This window comes from Aythya ferina, assembly GCF_964211825.1.
Source record: "Aythya ferina genome assembly, chromosome: 4".
NCBI classification, from domain to species: Eukaryota; Metazoa; Chordata; class Aves; order Anseriformes; family Anatidae; genus Aythya; species Aythya ferina.
Genome location: NC_140300.1, coordinates 34672706 through 34692999, shown reverse-complemented (window position 1 = coordinate 34692999; position 20294 = coordinate 34672706). Strand labels below are relative to the sequence as shown.

The 20294-nt window shown below is 38.6% G+C and overlaps 1 protein-coding gene across 3 annotated transcripts in view; it reads left to right on the top strand.

The window, feature by feature from the left end:
- The window catches only part of ANKRD50 (ankyrin repeat domain containing 50), a 63111-nt gene extending 46361 nt beyond the window's left edge, over nt 1-16750 (top strand). For all 3 annotated transcript variants that reach the window (XM_084517542.1, XM_084517541.1, XM_084517543.1), the window contains 2 exons: nt 7813-11360; nt 13688-16750. In XM_084517542.1, coding sequence (XP_084373668.1) covers nt 7813-11357 — 3545 coding nt within the window. In that variant the 3' untranslated portion in view covers nt 11358-11360; nt 13688-16750. The remainder of the gene's footprint in view (nt 1-7812; nt 11361-13687) is intronic.
- The last annotated feature ends 3544 nt before the right edge of the window (nt 16751-20294 follow it).

Below are 20294 nucleotides of genomic sequence, written 5' to 3'. Positions count from 1 at the left end.
TTCTCTGAAATGCAATAAAGGGTAATATCTAGACTGGATTCCAGGCCTATGTATAAAGCCTGTGTGTGTTAAGGCAACAATTAGGACAAAAATGTGATTATAGAACACAGCCCCATAGGCTTGCTCGTTTCTACTGTGGCAAAAGGTCAATGTGATAATTGCATTCTGGAATGGAGTCCTGTATTAATCATCAGCAGACACGAACACTGGTATTTGGGAGTATGTGAGAACTAAGGGAAACTTTGGGGTAGCTTCATAGGGCTCCTTTGGAAGTTCATATGGGAATAGTTTCGTCAGAGTTTGGCTGATTAGATACGTTGTCACTGCCAAAAAACAGACAAAACTTTCTTCAGAGCAGCTTTATTTCCTTTCCATTGAATCATATAATGTTTCAGGCTAGTCCTAAAAAATTGCTGTTGTCTTCTAAGTATGTTTCCAGATGGAATTCTTGACAGAAAAAATCAGCAGAACTAATGGGTATGCCTTTAAAATAAATTTAACTTGAATGAGTTAATTTCTCATTTCCACAGCAAATGATTTGATGAATAGTGTAAAGGGAGTTGGCTTGCGGTATTATAATGCTATCTTCACTGTGCAAAAAGGTGCAGAAAAGAAAGAATGAATCCCAAAGTAATTGGACACAATTTGAGATTAAATTTTAGGGTCTATTTGTAAGAAATGGTGGTGGATTTTTTCCCAAAATGAGAGCAAACTGTGACATTACATCTAGCAGTACGCTTCTGGGTGATTTTCTTGTTTACAGCCAATACTCAAGTTTGTGAAAGATGTTGCAAGGACATGAGGAACATAGTTGAAGCTTCTGTTAACTTCATAAATACACACATATGTATTGCAACTTTGTGTTGCAAACTTTGAGATAATGTTGATTTTCTGGTTTTAGCCTGCAAAGGATAGGTTGTTGTTAACACTTCTGGGGCAAACTCTTCTCTTCTTTTGTGGTATTTGAATGTTTACTTTTAGCTGAGCTTAAAAAAAAAAAAAAAAAAAAAAAAGTTAATTGACAGGCAGGCAGAATTTAAGATTTACCTTGAGCATTTTTTGTACTTGTGACAGAAGAAAGGGTGTGCACAGTAATTTGCACTGTACTCTGGGACACCATTACACTGAATTTCTTGTGCTTCCAGTTTCTCAGTAAATGGTTGCAAGTGTAACGCTAATGTAGTCACTGGTCGTTTTCTTCAGATGTTTCTTCCATTTGGCACAAAAAATCAGTTTCACTCTAACTTCGTAAGATAGATTGGAATCCTTTTAACATTGTTTTAGGAAAACGAGTCCCATCTGGTGTTTTTTCTGCTAAAAAACGTTATAGTAAGGTATAGAATATATACTAGCCAGTATTAATTTGATAAGTCAGTTTATATCAGGTTTCACTTATAATTTTGAAGTGTGAAATCTTCCTCCACAAAAGTGCTGAAATGAGAGCTAAGACTGTATGTCAGCATGTGGTATAAATGATTGGGAGCAGGGCTGCTGCAGTTGCTTGGTCCCGACGATGTTCTTTTTTGGGTGTTGAACACAGGCGAGAGCTCTGCAAGCATCTCTCCTGCCAAAAATAGTCATGACATGGAAGAAAGAGTCCAGCCTTTCCTCATCCACCGTCATCTTGCCACTGCTAGAAAGGAGGGGAGTTTATTCTAGTCCTCATTCCTTCCCTTTTGCCGGTGACTTATTTATGCAGGTTGAATAGCTGTGCCTGCCTCTGCTGCAGCCCCATGTTCGTGGCCCCTGTGTGTTTGGAGTTTCTGTAGTAGCACAATGTGCTGCAGATTTTTCCCCTTACTCCAGATTCTCAGCTTTCATTAATTAAAAAAAAAGAAAATAGTTTTTGCCTCTTGTGGCTGCAAAGACAACCTCAAAAATATGAACCAAATGTAAATTGATGCCTGCATGAGTCTGCGGTCACCCTCCACAGTGAGCAAAAGCCAGCCAACTGAGTAAAAAAGAGGGGGAACAGATAACGCGTGTCTTCCTGACTTCTCTTCTATGTACACTGTCACCAACTGCCACATCATGCCTGCCTGCTTTTCTTACAGACTTCTGCCCCAAATTTAGCTATTTTCCTTCTAGTGTCCATAGTTGTCCAGATAATCTCCCACGTAGTCATTTGCTATCATTTGGCAACAAGTGTGGACTGTCAAGCAGCTGCAGTAAACAGTCTTTTCAATCCTTTTATTACAGTTTTTTTTAGAAAACATTATTTCCTTTTATTCCCTGTTTTCTTTCTTTTATTTTCTAAATAACTCAAAAAACATCTACCCTGAAAGTGGCACAGACCATACAATGTGTATAGTTTTTTATGTTTCAGCTAACTAGATAATTAAACTGTTTCCCCTAAAAAGAGGATAAATATTGGAAGTAAAGCAGCTATTCTTGCAAAACTAATTTCCTCTTTAAAATAATTTAGGCATTTTAAATTCTGGCAATTTTATTTAGATAAATTTGAGTAAAAAGTGGATATTTCCTCATTTTACAACATAAAGATAAACAGGCAGAACTGCATATGTACAAATGCTCTATTCAGTGGTCTAAAGAGGCTTTTTAATGGGCATGTACTTCTTTGTTTTATCTTTAAAAAAGATATTATCTGTGGCATCCGGCTTGATTGTACCCCTCAATTAAACACTGACATTCTTGATCAAACGAATTCCTCGTGCACAAGGCACCAGCGTAGTACAACCCATGCAGATGACACATCTCACAGAGTCGTAGTTACCATGAAGGTAACGTTACATACTGGAAACTGCAATAAAAAGACTGAAAAACGGACATGAAAGGGTTCAATCTAGCATCGGAGGCAGCTTTTTCTCAACTTATCTATAGGCAAAAGCAGACCTTTTGGCTTTTCTCACTCTTGTATTTGTCTATCATGCAACTCCAGACCTACAGATATTAAGAGCTGATATTTTATTTATTCAGACTTGCTCTGGATTGGAAACCTTAGGAGCATGGGTCTCAGCAATTTTTGCAATTTGCTAGTTCTGATCTGGATAGGTAAGGAGGGTCATTCTTGTAGCATTTCCTAAAATTAAAAACTGAGCAAAAATGTGAAAACTGAAGGAAAATGTAATAAAAATCACAAACCAGCTTTTCTGCACCCAGAAGATTCAGACTATTTGGTTATTGAAGCCACTTGGGTAGCTGTAGTGCTGAATCCCCAAATCAAATCACTTGTCTGATTTGGAACCGAACCTTTCCAAATCAGCTGCCCAGAGTATAAATGGCATGAGACCACTTTAGGAGAGATCGCTTAAAAAAAAAAAAAAAAAAAACAACAAAAAAAACCAACTATGTTGTCCTCTAATTTTTCATTGTAGGTTAAAATTTATTTAGGCAGTTTTGTGTTACATTAAAGTCTGGATTTTGACAATAAAGGATAATTTATATAGATTTTAAAACGTTTATATAGTTGTAAAATTTACTCCTGTATTATGACTACTGCTGTGAAAAAGATATTTGCAGTTTTGTTTTGAAAAAAATCATTCAGGAGACTTGGGAAATAAGTGTGGTTTTCTTTTCCCTTAGGAGGTAGACATGACTTTATTATTTACTGTTTCCTCTTTTCTCACTCTTCTGATCAATGCTTCAAAATTTGATGCTAGGGAGTTTCTTCTTTTTTAATAAAAAGTTGTGTGCATTTTCAGCTTTTTAGCTTTGTAATTAAAGAGGCAAGACTAAAGTACGTCTGTAGTTTAGTAAATCTAACAAAATAAAATTCCATGCATTGACATGGACCAGTGACAGTAGCAGAATTCAGCCTCAAGACTCTTCCAATATCTCTTAGCATCTGTGGTAGATGCAATGCAATTTGTAGCACATAGTACACTGCGAATGCATTAAAAACTAAGGGTGCTGCTGCAGTTTTCAGGTGCATTTACTGTGCTGGATACATTGTTCTTTTTGAGCAGATGTCCATAAATAGCCAGAGAAATACTGAACTTAATATATGCTTAGATCAGCAGTGTAAATTATTAATGCCTAAATGTTGCCATAGTTTTAATCATTTAGATTATTTCAAAGCTAACAGTTTAGTTAAATGAAAAATATTAAAGTGTATTTAAAACTTTAATGCAATAAAATATATTTTGTTAAGGATATGAAAATTGAAGGTTATTTTTAAGTATTTAGTGGAACCTGCTAGTTAATAGCTTATTTTTATTATTAAAGTTTGAAAATGTTCATATACTGTAAAAGTATTTATATAACCAAGATACTTTTTTTTTTTCTTTGAATGACCCCAGACCTTGCCAAGAAATACATTTGGAACTGATTTGTTTACAGAACTGCCAGGAATTTAATAAATCAGGAAAATCCATATTGGAGCTCCCATTGGGTTGAAAGTGATGTGTTGTAAGAAAAATCTTAGCAATGCAAAAAGCAGGGTCGTGGGACTGCAAGTTCTGTCTGCTGCACTCCTGTTTTGCTGATCTTAAGTAGTTCGTGGGAATGCATCTGAAACAAAATGAACTTTCTCCTAGTGTTTTGATGCTTCTTGTCCGTGAAAGTGACTTATTGTGTCTGGTAGGGTGGAAAAGCAAGTTTGCAAGATCTTTGTTTGGAAATGTAAAATGAGCTCATTTAGATAGAAGGTTGGGGAAAAAAAAAAAAAAAAAAGCTTTGTTCTACTCCTTCAAGCTAACAACAAGAATATCGTTGTTGTTGTTTTTTAATATTTTCTATCCGTAAAACTTTCCTTGGAGTATTTATTGTAGAATGGCATGGTGCAGTGGTTAAATATAACAGCCTATTTCTGTTCAAAAGCCTGTTACAATGGAAGTTTATTAATCCCAGCCCTTAAGGAATGTTTTGTCCTTAGGACATGTGAAGACATGTATGGCTGTAGTGTGTTCGTTGTATATACGATCTTCTCTTCAGATATGATATATAGGATTTCCTTAAGAAAGAACATTTGAAAAACTTGGAGCATTTAGGGGATTGAGGTTTTGGGCTGGTTTTATTTTTTAGATCATGTCCAAAATGGTTTTATTGACTTCCCTACCCCTTCTGAACGGCAAAATGGAGATTGGTATTTCAAGACATTTCAAGATAAGGAATAGTTTTGTGCTTTTGAAGCACAAGTATGGGATCTGAGATGCATGAGCAGTTATGACTCTGCAACTTTTCTTGCAAAGGCTGAGAGTCAAGGAAGGTGAAGAGCGGTCATAAGTCAACACAGAACATAAGCTGAAGTCTTATTGCTGTTGTGTGGGTCTGTCAGGGATTTTCTTGCTGGGGTGAAGTGAAATCAACCACTGCAAAACTTGAAGAAGCATTGGAGTTATTTAAAAATAAAAGTAACTTAGATACGGAAATGTAGGTGAGAAGGAAAGATGTGGGCATGGGATTGAGGTGAGAGCTGGGGATGTCGTGAGGAGAGTCACCTATTACTAGACACACTGAGAAGGATTTTGCAGAGCTTTGTGCCTATTTCCTTTCAGCCAAGTGACAGATACAGATCTGACTCGCAGAAGTGTTTACTTCTCTCTTAACAGAGGAGTTTAAAGAACTACAAAGTGATTGTGGTGGTTGCTTTTTGCTCTGAATTGAGCAAAATAGAGCTGTTGCCTGCACACATGAGGCGAGACAACCAAAGCAACGCTTGTGTGATGACAGCTCTGTGCACGCGTACGACTGTGAATTCATGCACCAAGCAGTCCTTCATTTTTAACTCCACTGTTTTTGCTTTTCTGTCTTCTGAAAGCTCGCAGAAGCAGCCTTTCCTTGAAAGGAAAGCTTGGAATCGGCAGAATGGGAGGGCACCAGCTGTCCTTACTCAGCAATGTTTCTTATTTGGCTTCTGTACATGAATTATGGGCTTTACAAAGTTACATACAGAATATTTTAACCAAATGAACAGTAAATCAGTGAATTATGCCATTCTGCAGGTCAAGTTAGGACATTATTTGAAGTTGCGGTAACAAATTGTGATGGGTAAAGATGGTTCTTTTTTTTTTTTTTTTTGGAGAGACATTAAAAAATGCCTCTAGAATAGAGAGATCTTCCCAGATCTTATTTTCTGCCTCCTTGCCCTTGCATTCAAAAATCTGCAAGTCTATAATGTCATTAGTGTGGTCTTAGCATTTGCAGAATTATCCTGTCCGATGATTTTATTTTGAGGGGAAGCATACTTTTGTATTCTATCGATTTAGTCCTCTTAGATTTGTCGTGCTACCATAATTAATATATTTCTGCTTCTTTTACTATTTTAGTAACATCACTGTAATTGGCATCTTGGTTCTAGGCTGTTGTGTTTGTACACTGCTTGGGAAGACTTAACTCTTAAATAGTTAACAGAAGGAGCTGGACATCATGTTCAGAACCTCTGCTGAAGATATTCAGGAGCAAGAAACAAAGCTCAATTATTGGAACAAGTTCACAGAGTGAGCAATTTGATCCACAGAATATTTTAATCCAATAAAAACATAGAGTTGAAAATGACCTTCTTCAGAGTGTCACTTCCAATTACTTGTTCCATGAAGTTAGGACTGAGATTGCATTGGGTGGGTTGCTCAGTGGCTACTTTTCCTTCAATATAATTTGGGGGTTAGTAACTGCTTTGGTTTGCAAAGCAAGGCTTTTTTTGACAAGATGAGCTGACTCTAAAGGAAATGTGTGCAAGCTGCTACATTGGAGGATGAGATTAAAGCCTGTCCCTGGAGAAGTGAGGAATAATTTTGGCATGAAATACAGTTTTAACCTCAGTAGTTCAAGACACTCTGTCTGTGTCTTCTGCAGTTTTCCTGTAGCTTTCAGAAAAGTAGCATTCAGAAAAACATAATGTTTTGTTAAACAAAGAAGGTAGGTATTCCTCAAACACACAGTTTGGTGCTATCAAAAGCAGTGCTTTAAATGAGATAGCCATGTATTCCATGGAACTGAAATGCCATTCACATGTTCCATCCCGCCTTATTCTTTAGGGCTTTCTGCTACTGGAATTGCCCTGGAGACTGTTCCTCACCTGTTTGTATGAGCAGGGTTCTTTACTTTGCAAGAGGGTGTGGGGTTTTACGTGTATGCATGTAGGGAGGAGACGTACACACTATGCATATATGAAATTTCCCTTTTTCCTCTCAAGAGTAAATAGTTTGGAAAAAACAATGGGATCCTATGACTATCAGAAAGCCTGTTTCCTTATGCAGCGATTCAGCTACCAAAGAACTGGGGTGTTTATCTAAAAGTCCTTATTTGAAAAAATACATGGTAATTAGTGCACAGAAATGTAAAGGCATTTAAGATGTTCTTGAATCTCTCTCTCTTTTACATCATAAAGGCTTTTAAAAGAAACTAAGGTGATCATGTTAAAGTGATTTATGTTCATTTCAAGAATATGCACCAGGTGTAAATAATATCTTCTGTAATTATATTAATATAATGGTTGTCTTAATCTAAATAGCTGAAAATTATTTGGAATTTCACTGTTAACCACATTGGAGAAAGTATTATCCCTTTAATAAAATAATAATACTTAATAATCTCACTTTAGTTGCAGTTCTGTTTTTCATTTATTTTTCTTTTTGCTTAGGTGTTTAGTATTGTCCAAGGCAGATACACAATGTCTGATTCAAGTCACTTTTAAAATGTTTGTCTTTAATGACATGTATTTCTGCTTACAGTAGATCAGGATTAAAAATAAGTGTTTTCTGCTATTAATAATGATTTACATTCAGTATGTTTGCATACAAAACATACTGTGGTGGGTGTGCCCTACCCCAAAATGTCTTTTTGCTTTTTTTTTTTAAAGACTTAAGCGAAACCAGATCAAAAATATATAATAACTTTCTTCTCTTTCAATAGGTTTTAGAAAAATAAGTCTGGATGATCTACGAAAGGCATATATTGTGAAAGATGTGCAACAGTATATTTTACATCGTTTAGATCAGGAAGAAGCACTGAGACAACATCTCACAAAAGAAACTGCAGAAATGCTGAATCAGCTCCACATCAAAAGCAGCGGTTGCTTTTTGTATCTGGAACGTGTCCTAGATGGAGTTGTGGAGAATTTTATTATGTTACGAGAGATCCGTGATATTCCGGGAACATTAAATGGCCTATACCTTTGGCTCTGTCAGAGACTTTTTGTGAGAAAACAGTTTGCAAAAGTCCAGCCTATTCTCAATGTGATTCTTGCAGCCTGCAGGCCGTTAACCACAACAGAATTGTATCATGCAGTGTGGACCAAAAATATGACGTTGACTATGGAAGATTTTCAACGCAAATTGGATGTCCTGTCAAAAGTCCTCATTGATGGACTTGGAAATACAAAAATCTTGTTTCACTACAGCTTTGCGGAGTGGTTGCTGGACGTAAAGCACTGTACGCAGAAATACTTGTGCAATGCAGCAGAGGGACACAGAATGCTGGCGATGAGCTACACCTGCCGGGCAAAGGATTTAACGCCCTTAGAAGCTCAAGAATTTGCCCTGCATCTAATCAACTCAAATTTACAGTTAGAGACCTCAGAGCTGGCTTTGTGGATGATATGGAATGGCACACCTGTCAAAGACTCCCTGTCGACCCTCATTCCTAAAGAACAAGAAGTATTACAGCTCCTGGTGAAAGCCGGCGCTCACGTCAACAGCGAAGACGACCGCACGTCTTGCATCGTGCGGCAGGCTCTGGAAAGAGAAGACTCCATTCGCACCTTGTTAGACAACGGGGCTTCGGTCAACCAGTGCGACTCGAACGGGAGGACGCTTCTAGCCAACGCGGCGTACAGCGGCAACCTCGATGTCGTTAACTTGCTGGTTTCGAGGGGAGCAGATTTAGAGGTAGAAGACACGCACGGGCAAACAGCACTTACCCTCGCTGCGCGGCAGGGGCATACCAAGGTGGTGAATTGCTTGATCGGATGCGGGGCTAACGTTAACCACACCGATCACGATGGCTGGACAGCGCTGCGGTCTGCAGCGTGGGGTGGGCACACCGAGGTAGTTTCTGCGCTCCTTTATGCCGGAGTCAAAGTGGACTGTGCAGATGCCGATAGCCGAACAGCGCTGCGAGCAGCAGCCTGGGGAGGACATGAAGATATTGTGCTGAACCTGCTCCAACATGGTGCTGAAGTTAATAAAGCGGATAACGAGGGCAGAACAGCTTTGATTGCGGCTGCGTACATGGGGCATAAAGAGATCGTGGAGCACCTGCTGGACCATGGTGCAGAGGTGAACCACGAGGATGTGGACGGAAGGACTGCACTGTCGGTCGCTGCGCTTTGTGTACCGGCTAGCAAGGGGCATGCTTCTGTGGTTAGTCTTCTGATTGACCGGGGTGCTGAGGTCGACCACTGCGATAAAGACGGCATGACTCCGCTGCTGGTAGCTGCTTATGAAGGACACGTAGATGTTGTTGATCTACTTCTGGAAGGAGGAGCAGATGTTGATCACACAGATAACAATGGTCGTACACCGCTTCTGGCAGCAGCCTCCATGGGCCACGCTTCAGTTGTAAATACTCTTTTATTTTGGGGTGCAGCTGTTGATAGCATTGATAGTGAAGGGAGAACAGTTCTGAGCATAGCCTCTGCACAAGGCAATGTTGAAGTAGTACGGACTCTGCTGGACAGGGGACTAGATGAAAACCATAGAGATGATGCAGGCTGGACACCTTTGCATATGGCAGCTTTTGAAGGTCACAGGTTGATATGTGAAGCTCTTATAGAACAAGGTGCTAGAACAAATGAAATTGATAATGATGGACGTATACCTTTCATATTAGCAGCGCAAGAAGGTCACTATGATTGCGTGCAGATATTACTGGAAAACAAATCCAACATTGATCAGAGAGGCTATGATGGGAGAAATGCTCTTCGGGTTGCTGCTTTAGAAGGTCACAGAGATATAGTTGAACTACTGCTCAGCCACGGAGCAGATGTAAACTACAAAGATGCTGATGGCCGGCCAACACTTTATATTTTAGCATTAGAAAACCAGCTCACGATGGCTGAGTATTTTTTAGAAAATGGTGCAAACGTAGAGGCGAGTGATGCCGAAGGAAGAACAGCACTCCATGTTTCCTGCTGGCAGGGCCATTTGGAGATGGTACAGGTGCTGATAACATACCATGCCGATGTGAATGCTGCAGATAATGAGAAGAGGTCTGCTTTGCAGTCTGCTGCATGGCAAGGTCATGTGAAGGTAGTGCAGCTTCTAATTGAGCATGGAGCTCTGGTTGATCATACGTGTAACCAAGGTGCTACTGGACTCTGCATTGCAGCCCAAGAAGGGCACATTGATGTTGTCCAAATATTACTTGAGCATGGTGCTGATCCAAATCATGCTGACCAGTTTGGGCGCACTGCTATGCGTGTCGCAGCTAAAAATGGACATTCTCAGATTATTAAATTACTGGAAAAATATGGTGCATCTACTCTGAATGGCTGTACTCCGTCTCCAGTCCACACAATGGAGCAAAAACCCTTACAGTCGGTCTCTTCTAAAATGCAGTCATTAACAATGAAGTCAAATAGTTCAGGGAGTACTGGTGGAGATATGCAGCCTAGTATGCGTGGCTTATCTAATGGGCCTGCTCATGCGTTCAGCTCTCCTTCAGAGTCGCCTGATTCTACAGTTGACCGTCAGAAGTCATCTTTGTCAAATAATTCCCTGAAAAGTTCCAAAAATTCTTCTCTCCGTACCACATCATCGACCGCAACCGCTCAGACTGTGCCCATCGATAGTTTCCACAGCCTCTCCTTTACCGAACAAATCCAGCAGCATTCCCTGCCACGCAGCAGAAGTAGGCAGTCTATTGTTTCTCCTTCTTCCACAACTCATTCCCTAAGTCAAAATCACAATTCACCAAGTAGCGAATTTGAATGGAGCCAAGTGAAACCTAGTTTGAAATCAACTAAAGCTAACAAAGGGGGGAGAACGGACAATTCCAGCAAGTCTGGATCAGCTGGGAAAAAAATAAAACAAAGTGGTTCCTCCCAACCAAAAGTGTTAGAGTATGAAATGACTCAGTTTGATAAACGAGTACCTATTGCCAAATCTGGGACGAGTGTGCCGCTCAAGTCAATGCCGGCAGAGTCACAGTGCAAAATTTTGGTCCCACCAGCTCAGCAAGAAATTGGTCGATCTCAGCAGCAGTTCCTAATTCACCAACAGAGTGGGGAGCAGAAGAAGAGAAATGGAATTATGACGAATCCCAATTATCATCTTCAAAGCAATCAGGTTTTTCTTGGTAGGGTTTCTGTCCCACGAACAGTGCAGGATAGAGGGCATCAGGAGGTACTGGAAGGCTACCCTCCTGCAGAGACAGAACTCAGCCTTAAGCAAGCCTTAAAACTTCAGATTGAAGGTAGTGACCCAAGCTTCAACTACAAGAAAGAAACGCCACTATAAAAGGTAAACTATCTAGTCAGGAAGGAGTAAAATGCATGTATTTCATCATGTGTGTTTGAAGGAAGCTGAAAATACATTTCATTGTGGTTTACTATCATAGTTGTCTTCTTAATGAAAGCCATGGCAAGTATTTGGTTGGTTGTAATTTAAAAACATCAGCCTTGGAAGAGTTGGTTTATCAATGTATTTTTTTTGAATTCCAAATGCTCAAATCTTGCCCCACTGTCTTTAGTATATTACTGAATGAAATGCTAAGTTTCATGTAGCTTTGATCTGGAATTTTCTTTACCAGTATAAGAGTAGCTGGGAATTTTATTATGTGGTATTTTCAGATACACTCATTATTTCATGCAGTTCCCCCTATATTGAGTAATTAATCATATTTACAAAGATGCTTCTCAAGAAGATTCTTGCAAGTTACAGGCAACAAATTTACTTCTATGAATTTGGATTCTGAATGTGAAAACTCAAATTTATCCACAAATGTGAAAGTTTAGAAGCTACCCTAAAGCTTTAATTTTATATTTCTGTTACTGTGAAATAACCTTCTACAAAGAAATGACATTCCTCATAGCAAGGTAGAAATCTGTTATCAATTTCCTCACCATTCTGCAATTCTTAAGTATGAGCTGAAAATCAGTGGAGTTCACTTTGATTTCTCACTTTCTCTCCCATACTAAATTTTATGTTGAAAAATAAATATTATGTAGCTTTTTCAAGTATGAATTGTCAGTAAGGAAATCAGCTAAAACAGAACCATTTCTCTGCCTCATCCTGGGGAATTTTTCTTTTTTAGGGTATTTGGAATGTATTCATAATTAGTATTTTCCATTTGAATTTCAAAGAAGCAGCATCTTCATACATGAAATGTATGCAGCTCTCATTGCTTATTTGTATTTTTCTGAAAACATACATTTTGTTTGTGTAAACACTGCATTTTTACAGACCAGACTGCTGCTCCGTAGAACCAGAATGTTCTTGGTAGCTGACTCACTTCTCTTGCAGGCCACCAAAGACTGCAGGTTTCTAGGGCAATTGCAGATGGAACAGAATGCACAAATGGGAGATTTTGAGCTGCCAAAAGCATGTTGACATTTTCTGTTTTTTTCTCTGAAATGTCTGGGAAATTGAGTTCACTTTAACAGAATGCATCTCTCCAGGTGTACCTGGGATCTCTTGTGAACTGCAGAGTGTTGAGATACTGTGCTGGACTCTTAAAATGTTTCTGTGGGATTCCTATTTTGGTTAAACCGAAATATTTGAAACAATACAGTGTTTCACAAAGCTACATAATAGAGCCTGCACATTTGTAACATGCAAATATTTGTGTTATTTATCAAAGGGTCAGGTGAGCTGTGAAGCAGACAAAAGCGAAAGGGTAGAACTACAAGAGCAGAGAGAGAGGGGAGTAAGCAGGTGTAAAAATGGAAATGGACCCTAAATTTTAGTCAAAAGAGCTATAGATTCCTACAGCTCTAAATCCTGTCCAAAACATTGTTTTTTGTTTGTTTGTTTGTTTTTTCCTACCTCCATACACAGGTGCCTGATGTTCAGTGCTAGCTTTCATGTTACATTTTGTATATAATTCTGACCTAAAATGTATTGTTTCAACATGACCTGTGTCCTTGAAGCTGATGAGTTTTGATGAATTTTTCATCGGTGTAGATTTTAAAACATGTAGAAAACATGGAGAAAAAAAAAAAAAAAAACACACTTTGTGTATAATTTTAAAACTCATGTTGAACTTTGCTTTACCAGGAACATATAGTGCTTTTTTCCAAAGTCAGGGATTTTCCTCTTTGAAGTACTTATTTTATGTATTAAGCATATGAGGTGATAGATAACAATTTTTTTTCTTTTGCTTTTCTCTAATGCTTTCACGTAGTTTAATTTTAAATACAGAAGTTTAAAACAACTTGTGTGCATTATTAACTGCACACAAGTTCAGACTGTAATTTACCTCCTCTTTTGCCACGTCTGGAGCACAAAAGCAGTAATTTCCCTGACCGGTGAGTGCATTAGTCACACGTGCAGAATCACACAAGAAATACCCTGCCAGAGCACCTGAGGACCAGCTTTCCTTCCCTGGCTGCCTCTTTTAAGCTGTATTCAGGAGGCTTTCCTGCTGCAGGATCCTTGTAGCTGTTTTGGACGGTAGCAAGCACAGGAAATCCATCACGTGGGTTGAGTTAGACAGGAAATGCTTTTTGTCATTGGTATGTTGTTGTGTGCTTTTAACTTGAGTTAGAAATTACATAGCTGCCTGGCTGACAGCACTGCATCTATGGTGGAATATTTCAAAACTTCACGGTTTTGTTTTGTGTTTTTAGGTCAGTTCCATGATGCCACGAACAGAAGTGCTTCTGCTCCAAATGATTTATCAGCTGGCTGGGATGAAAGCATTGATGAAAACACCAATGAATGCTTGTTTAGTCCGCCTGGAAATTCAAGAATGTGATTATACCACAGTACAGTTACCTTAATTACTGTAACGTGCCTACATTTTCAGGCTGCCTTCTCCGTATTACCCTCTGTGCTTCAAAAATTTATTTTATGTACTTTATATTTAATACACAGAATGAGCACTTCTTTTTTTTTTTTAATCGCAGAAAGATACACGCGGTATTTCCCTGACAACAGCTGAAAATTGTAAGATTGAGGAATTTCTGATTTCTAGAACGCTTGGCAGAAGTGCATGTGCCACAGTGAACTTTGTATGAAAAGGCAGTGCTTTTTTGTATTTATTTTCCTGTGGCTAAAGAAAAAAGCAGACAGTGTGTCACATTTGCATTGGTGTAACGTATGGTCAGTCTTTCCTGTGTACTTCAAGAAGTCCTCTTGAGAAATACAAATCTTGTAGCAGTATTTTATAAATACTGTACTTGTGTGTTCTGTCTCTGTAATAGCTGGTCCCTGGTAGCAAAGGGGTCAAACTGCAGCCATCTGCAGTATCTTTGGGATTTTTAAGAAACAAAATTCTGTGTCTGGTACCGTAGCATCAAATCTGGATGGCAGCCTGTGACCACGGGAAGCAATGGGTAAATTTGGTCTTGGACACCTGATCTTAAATAGCCTCAGTTATTGTTATGGTAATGAGGTAACTGAATATGGGTATTTCTTAGGTGCTAATGTAAAAGGTCTGCTCCTGCTTTCATGTACATCTTTATACATTAGAAACAGCTCTTTATTTTTCCAAGGCAGAGGACTGTATTGAGAATGTGTCGGTAAAACCAACCGTGGAAAATACAGAAGCTTTGTTAGGCTGAGAGAATATGCATTGAAAGTATAATGGAGAAAGAAAAGGTTAATGATACCACTGTCTGTGGAGGACGAAGATTACTGAGTTAGCCCTGTCCTGAGACAATAACTCTAAAGCACAAACTTGTATGAATGTGGTTGCTACTTCTGGTGGATTAGGTAGTGCCTGTGTGTGTATCTGTACCTGGAGTGTGGTTGGTCAGCAACCTGGGTAGTCCATATGTAGGTAACAGAAAAACAATTTCCCACTCTTACAGCAGAAAAAGATTACTTATATAAAGGGGAGCAAAATCAAGCCCATTGTTGTGCAAGTGAACAGGATGAATTTTTCCTTTGAATGTGCATATCTTATTTGCACAGCTCTGAGTGATAGAATTAAACAAGTGATTATTTTCTCCTAAAAATGCAAGCTATATTCTACTATTCACCATTACACAGCCTTGCTCTTTAGAAAATAAGCCTATTTTTATACGTGAGTATTTCTTCTAAAGGCTTGAGATTCGTCTTTTTCATACTCTAATTCTGATCATTCCACAAATAAGAAGATAGAAAGCTGAGGTTATTTTTCATAGAGGATTAATTAGATGTGTGGCTATCCCTAAACTTTGATAAATGGCCCCTGGATGTATGTGTAGTGCATATTCTAAGGCACTAAAGGGCTCAGTGTCTTATTATCATAACATTTTCTTGTCATCAGAATATTTTTTTGAAGTGTTGGGTTTTTGTTGTTGTTGTTTTTTTTATATCTTGCACCTCCATTCTTATTCACTTGTTACTAAATGTAAAAAGAATCTTTTATAGTCAGGCATTCAGTGCATAGTAAGATTAAATATTAAAAGTTGACACACAGCAATATTGATTATTCTGAATGTTTCGTGTATTGAATTCTTGTCCCTGTGGGACAATTATAAAATAGACATGACAGAAGTCTTGCAAAACGGCCTTAAGAGTGGCTCGGTAAAGAGATAGTACCAAAATGTTCTCAGCAAACTTGTTCCAAACCTCAAGTACAGTCCATTTGCAATGCTGTGCAAGAATAAAACTTTTCTTAGTTGTTAGATGTATGTTTTGTTCTGTAGAAAGGGATCCCTGAATGCTAACGTTTTTCTACTGACCTTGACTGTCATTGGGATTATATTTATTTAATTTTATTGTGTTATTAATTGCACCTTGTGGACAGAGGACGTAAAAATATGGCCAGTTTCACAAGGGGCCACCATTTATAGATAGCCTGATGGTTTTTGTGTGAATAGTATTTACATTTGAAACAGCTGGTGGGGAAACCCCATATCCAAATCAGCAGAAAGTAGACCTGCTGAAAACGTTTTCAGAAGGAAAATAACAATGCTTACGGATTTTGAACATCACTTTGGAACAGAGCACGAATCGCTTTAAAGCATCTACTTTCTCAGAAGGTCTGTGTAATTCCACATTGCTGTCGTGTGTGATTCTTAATCTCTACATTTGTGAGGTTCCTGTGTGCAAAGGCAAGTTGCTGTTCCCCCGTTGTCCTCTCTGTCCTGCTCTGCTCCGTCACATCCGCGCGATCAAGTGGAGGCGAATGGAGTTGTGTAGCTGTGACTCAGCACAGCTGCTTCTGGCAATGTACCGGTTCTCCCGACCCAAAAAGCCTGAATAAAACATGAATCCTCTTTCTCTTCATCACATTTCACTGGTCCTCCCAAGGTCACCTCCACAAGACACCTAAATCTCCTAACGGGAAAGCTAGGGAAAAGACTGTTTTGTGGACACTGGCATCAGTACTGTATGCATGTGGAAAAACTCTTCAAAAGAGCAATGCGTTAAGAGATGTAGAGACACAACGATGCATTTTTGTCCTCTCTGTGATCAGTATTGAAAACATTACCATTTATTTAAAAATAAAAAGGTGTTTTCCCTCCTCAGTTACTCTGCTATGCAAACATCTGTATTGCTTAATATTCCCCATCTGAACTTCTCAGTTAACTTGGTTTGCAGATAGACTGTTTTTTTCCTGGAGTGGGTTGTAAATAGCCTTTAATGTACATTGAATGAATTTCACATTGTAAAATTTTTATTTTATTCCTTGTATTATATTAAGCGAAAATCCCTGTGTATATGAAAGTGCATAATAAATATATTTGCTTTTCAGCATACATCTGTTTTAATTTTTGTACCTCATTTCCCGGGACATCTCAGGAAAAGCTTATTAAATGTGATTAACACTTGTATCATACTTCATGGAACAAAACGTATGCATCAGGCAGTCTAGGTGAGCAAAACTCAGACCTCAACATTAATTCCTACACACCTGCTTATCACTGAGGTGACCTTTCTTTTTCCCACATTAAAAGTGAGTCAACCCTCAGTATCTGCAGCAGGAAAATCAGTGCATGTTACTTGGGTTAATATGACAATTTATACCAGCTATAGCAAGAGGGCATAAAAATTAAATATTTCAGTTGCTCTTAATTCTTTACTACTTTGCATGGTATTTGTTAATCCTCTCTTTGCTCGGTGTTTTTCTGTAGTATTTTTGGTTTAAGCTTGCTTCCTGGCAGTGCCTACTCATTTTCTTTGAGCTTGTTACTAAAAATTAGTAGAAATAGTAAGAGAAGGGAGAAGTTTTCCAGTCACTGCAATGATTTAATTTGCCCCAATGATCTTGTCTTCAGGTTGTATACTCATGGTGATTTCTCTGCAGGGTTTTTTGAGTGTGGAGGGAGAGTTTGGCTGTGCCTTCTGCCAGTGATGCTTCGCCTTGCCCTCCATGTACACTGCATCACACTGACTGCAGCTGCTGGTGCTCAGGGGTAGGCTGGTTTGCAAGGTTAGGAGAGTGACAAGCAGAACTGTTGGTACCTATTCACTTGTTTTGTGTGTAGTATTTCTGTGGTTTCCCACAGTAACTGTTGACACTCTTCTGTTAAGTTCTTTATGTCTGAAATAGCAAAGTATGAGATGTATTTGTTCAGTGGCATTTTTTCAGAGACTTATTTTTACTGATTGAATATTTTTTTATTGTGTTCCATAGAGATTTTATTCAGATAATCTCTAATAATATCTAAATATAATTATTCAACACCTGTTTTAAATTCCAAATCCTTTTTAATTCTAATTTTATGGAATATAAACAATCAGGATGAATAGTTCTTCAAATCTTCTGTGAGATCTTTGTAACAGTTTGGCTTCTGCATTACATGTATTTTCCAAATGAAAGCTGGGACTAGTTGGCACAGTGAACAAGTGCAAAGCTTTGCAGTCGGGGGCCCTTTGAGAGACAGCAATGAGAATTTGGCATTGATCTAAATCCTAGCCATTGTATGCTACAAAGAGTCACAGTTATAGGGCATGGGACTGAGAAATCTACTTGGCAAATCATTTTGTTAAACAAGTCTCCAAAGTTATACGTAGTTAATGTAAACAAGTTGACCTTTATGATGAAAATTTAATTTACTGGTGTCCCAGAAAGACCTACCATTCTCACTTTAATTCTTACAGAATATTAAGTTTGTATTAGGCCAACCAAGTCACAGAACTACAATTACAGGTGAATTTTAAGCTAGAGAAAAACAACTTCTAACAGGCTCCTGGATATAATCTTGTCTCTCTGGGATTTTAGTTTGTGGTCTGTAACCCTTTCTGACTGATTAAAAACACAGTAAAGGATTTTGTGTTTTGGTTTGGAGCCTTTTTTTCTTCTCTGTGCCTCACCAGGTCATTTTTAGCTCCCCAATCTGATCTGTATCTGCCTTTGGGGGCTTGTCCAGCACTTTAGTAGGGGACTGCCAAAGCTACAGAGCTTTCAGCCATTTCACATGTGTACCCTTGAAAAACTGGGATGTGGCAAGGATGGGGATGCTGCAGTAAATAGCTATGCCAGATAGAAATAATCAGATTTTTTTCTGAAGGAAAAGTAATTACTACTTTTTAAAATCTGGAAGTTTTCATCAAGTTATCTCTGGTTTAACAGTTTCTTGCAGTTGCAGGTTTTATGTCCAAATCCCTAAAATCCCACTGGCAGACAGGTACTGGATCTGTAGCCAGAGGCAAGGAAAAGGAGAAGTTGATGTATCGGGTAGATGTGCATCTCCAGTAAGAGTCACTACAGCTTTGCTAAAGGATCACTCAGAAAACCTTCTGCTCTTTCAGGGAGGGAGTGGAAATGGCTTTGTCAAAGAAAATTTTTTAAAGAAAACGGTTATATCAAGAAGCAGCATACAACTTGGTTGACTAGCCTGTTCATGGGGATTAAAATCTTCAGCTTCCAGGTCTACAGCCGTGTTCAGAACTGGTATTACAACATGACAGTCTGCTGCAGAGCTTCTTCAGCTTTCCTTGCTGTAGGTCTGTGCTAACTAGGCGAGGAAACCCGTGCTTCAGTCTGTTTATTATCCCTGCATTTTTCAAAATGATGATAGTTCAATGTTAAGGTGACTCACATAGTGTGGGCAAGCTGCCCCCCATCAACAGCAGTTTTCAAACTGAGTCTGCAAAACCCTCACGATTCATGAATGAATTTTACTGCTCCATAAAATGGTAACCAAAAGAAAAAAAAGAAAAAAAAAAAAAAAAGAGAGAGAGAGAGAAAAAAAAAAAAAAAAAAAAAAGAGGAAGACCTGAACTTATAAAAGGGCCCGCCTTTGGCATTTGAAAATCAAAAAGTCAGAAAACCACAACTCTGCAGTTTCAGCTAAATAAGGTAATGCATTTAAGGAAATTTTGGGGTTTTGGAAAATTTTGATTCACAAGTTCCTTTGGGAACAAAGTGACATTTGCCCTCCTGGGCACCTATTACAGCTTCTCCAGTCAAAGCCTGGCAGTTGAATTAGGATTAGATTTAAAGATTATGATTGGATTTAAAGATAAAGTTGTATTTCTAAGTAAGTTTTGTTATTTATAGACCTACGGCAGATTGTAGGCTCTTTCTGCTGGGGAATAGCACCTGTATATCAGCCTCTTCTGCAAGCAAAGCTAGGAAACAAGAAGAAAGTCTGTGCCACAGAGAAGTGGTGTAAAATTAGCTGGTGAGGGTTGTAACACAGGGGCCATATTGTTAAAAGCTCTTAATTTTTTAATTGCCAGAAGGCTGATGATAACGTGTGCTGCCAGACTGCTGCAGAGAAGGCAGACTATCTGGAAGTGCCAAAGTGGGCAGGAGGTTTTTAGGTTTTTGGAAAGTCCTTTGGAAGGTGCTTGGTGCATTTATTTAAAAACAAAAACAAAAACAAAAACAAAAACAAAAAACTCATTTCCCAATGACATTACAGGTTTCTTGATGAAGCTGACCCTCTGAAAATAGCAAGATTACGGAGAGGAGAGTTTAGGGGACAAAAGAGAATAAGCTGTTGGTTTTGTTTGCTTGTTTTCCTATCTATTTTGATGTATGTTGTTTTTAGCCTGCATCTCCTAGGGGGGAAGAGAATTGAAAAATAAATATTTTTCAGATAAGCAATAAAGGTTTTTTCTTTCCTTTATTGAGTCAAGGCCATGAGCACAGCTGTTGTGTACTTGCTATGTCCTGGCAAACATTAAGCAACCTCATAGGAAGACTATTTAAAATTCAAAGCTTTATTCATAGATGATAAAGACAGAGTGGACCTTTATTATGATTTATTCTGTCTTCTTTCATTACACTGGCCATTCGATTTGCTGCTTTATTTTCCCCAAGTAGAGAACAGTCCAGTCTTAATCAGCAGT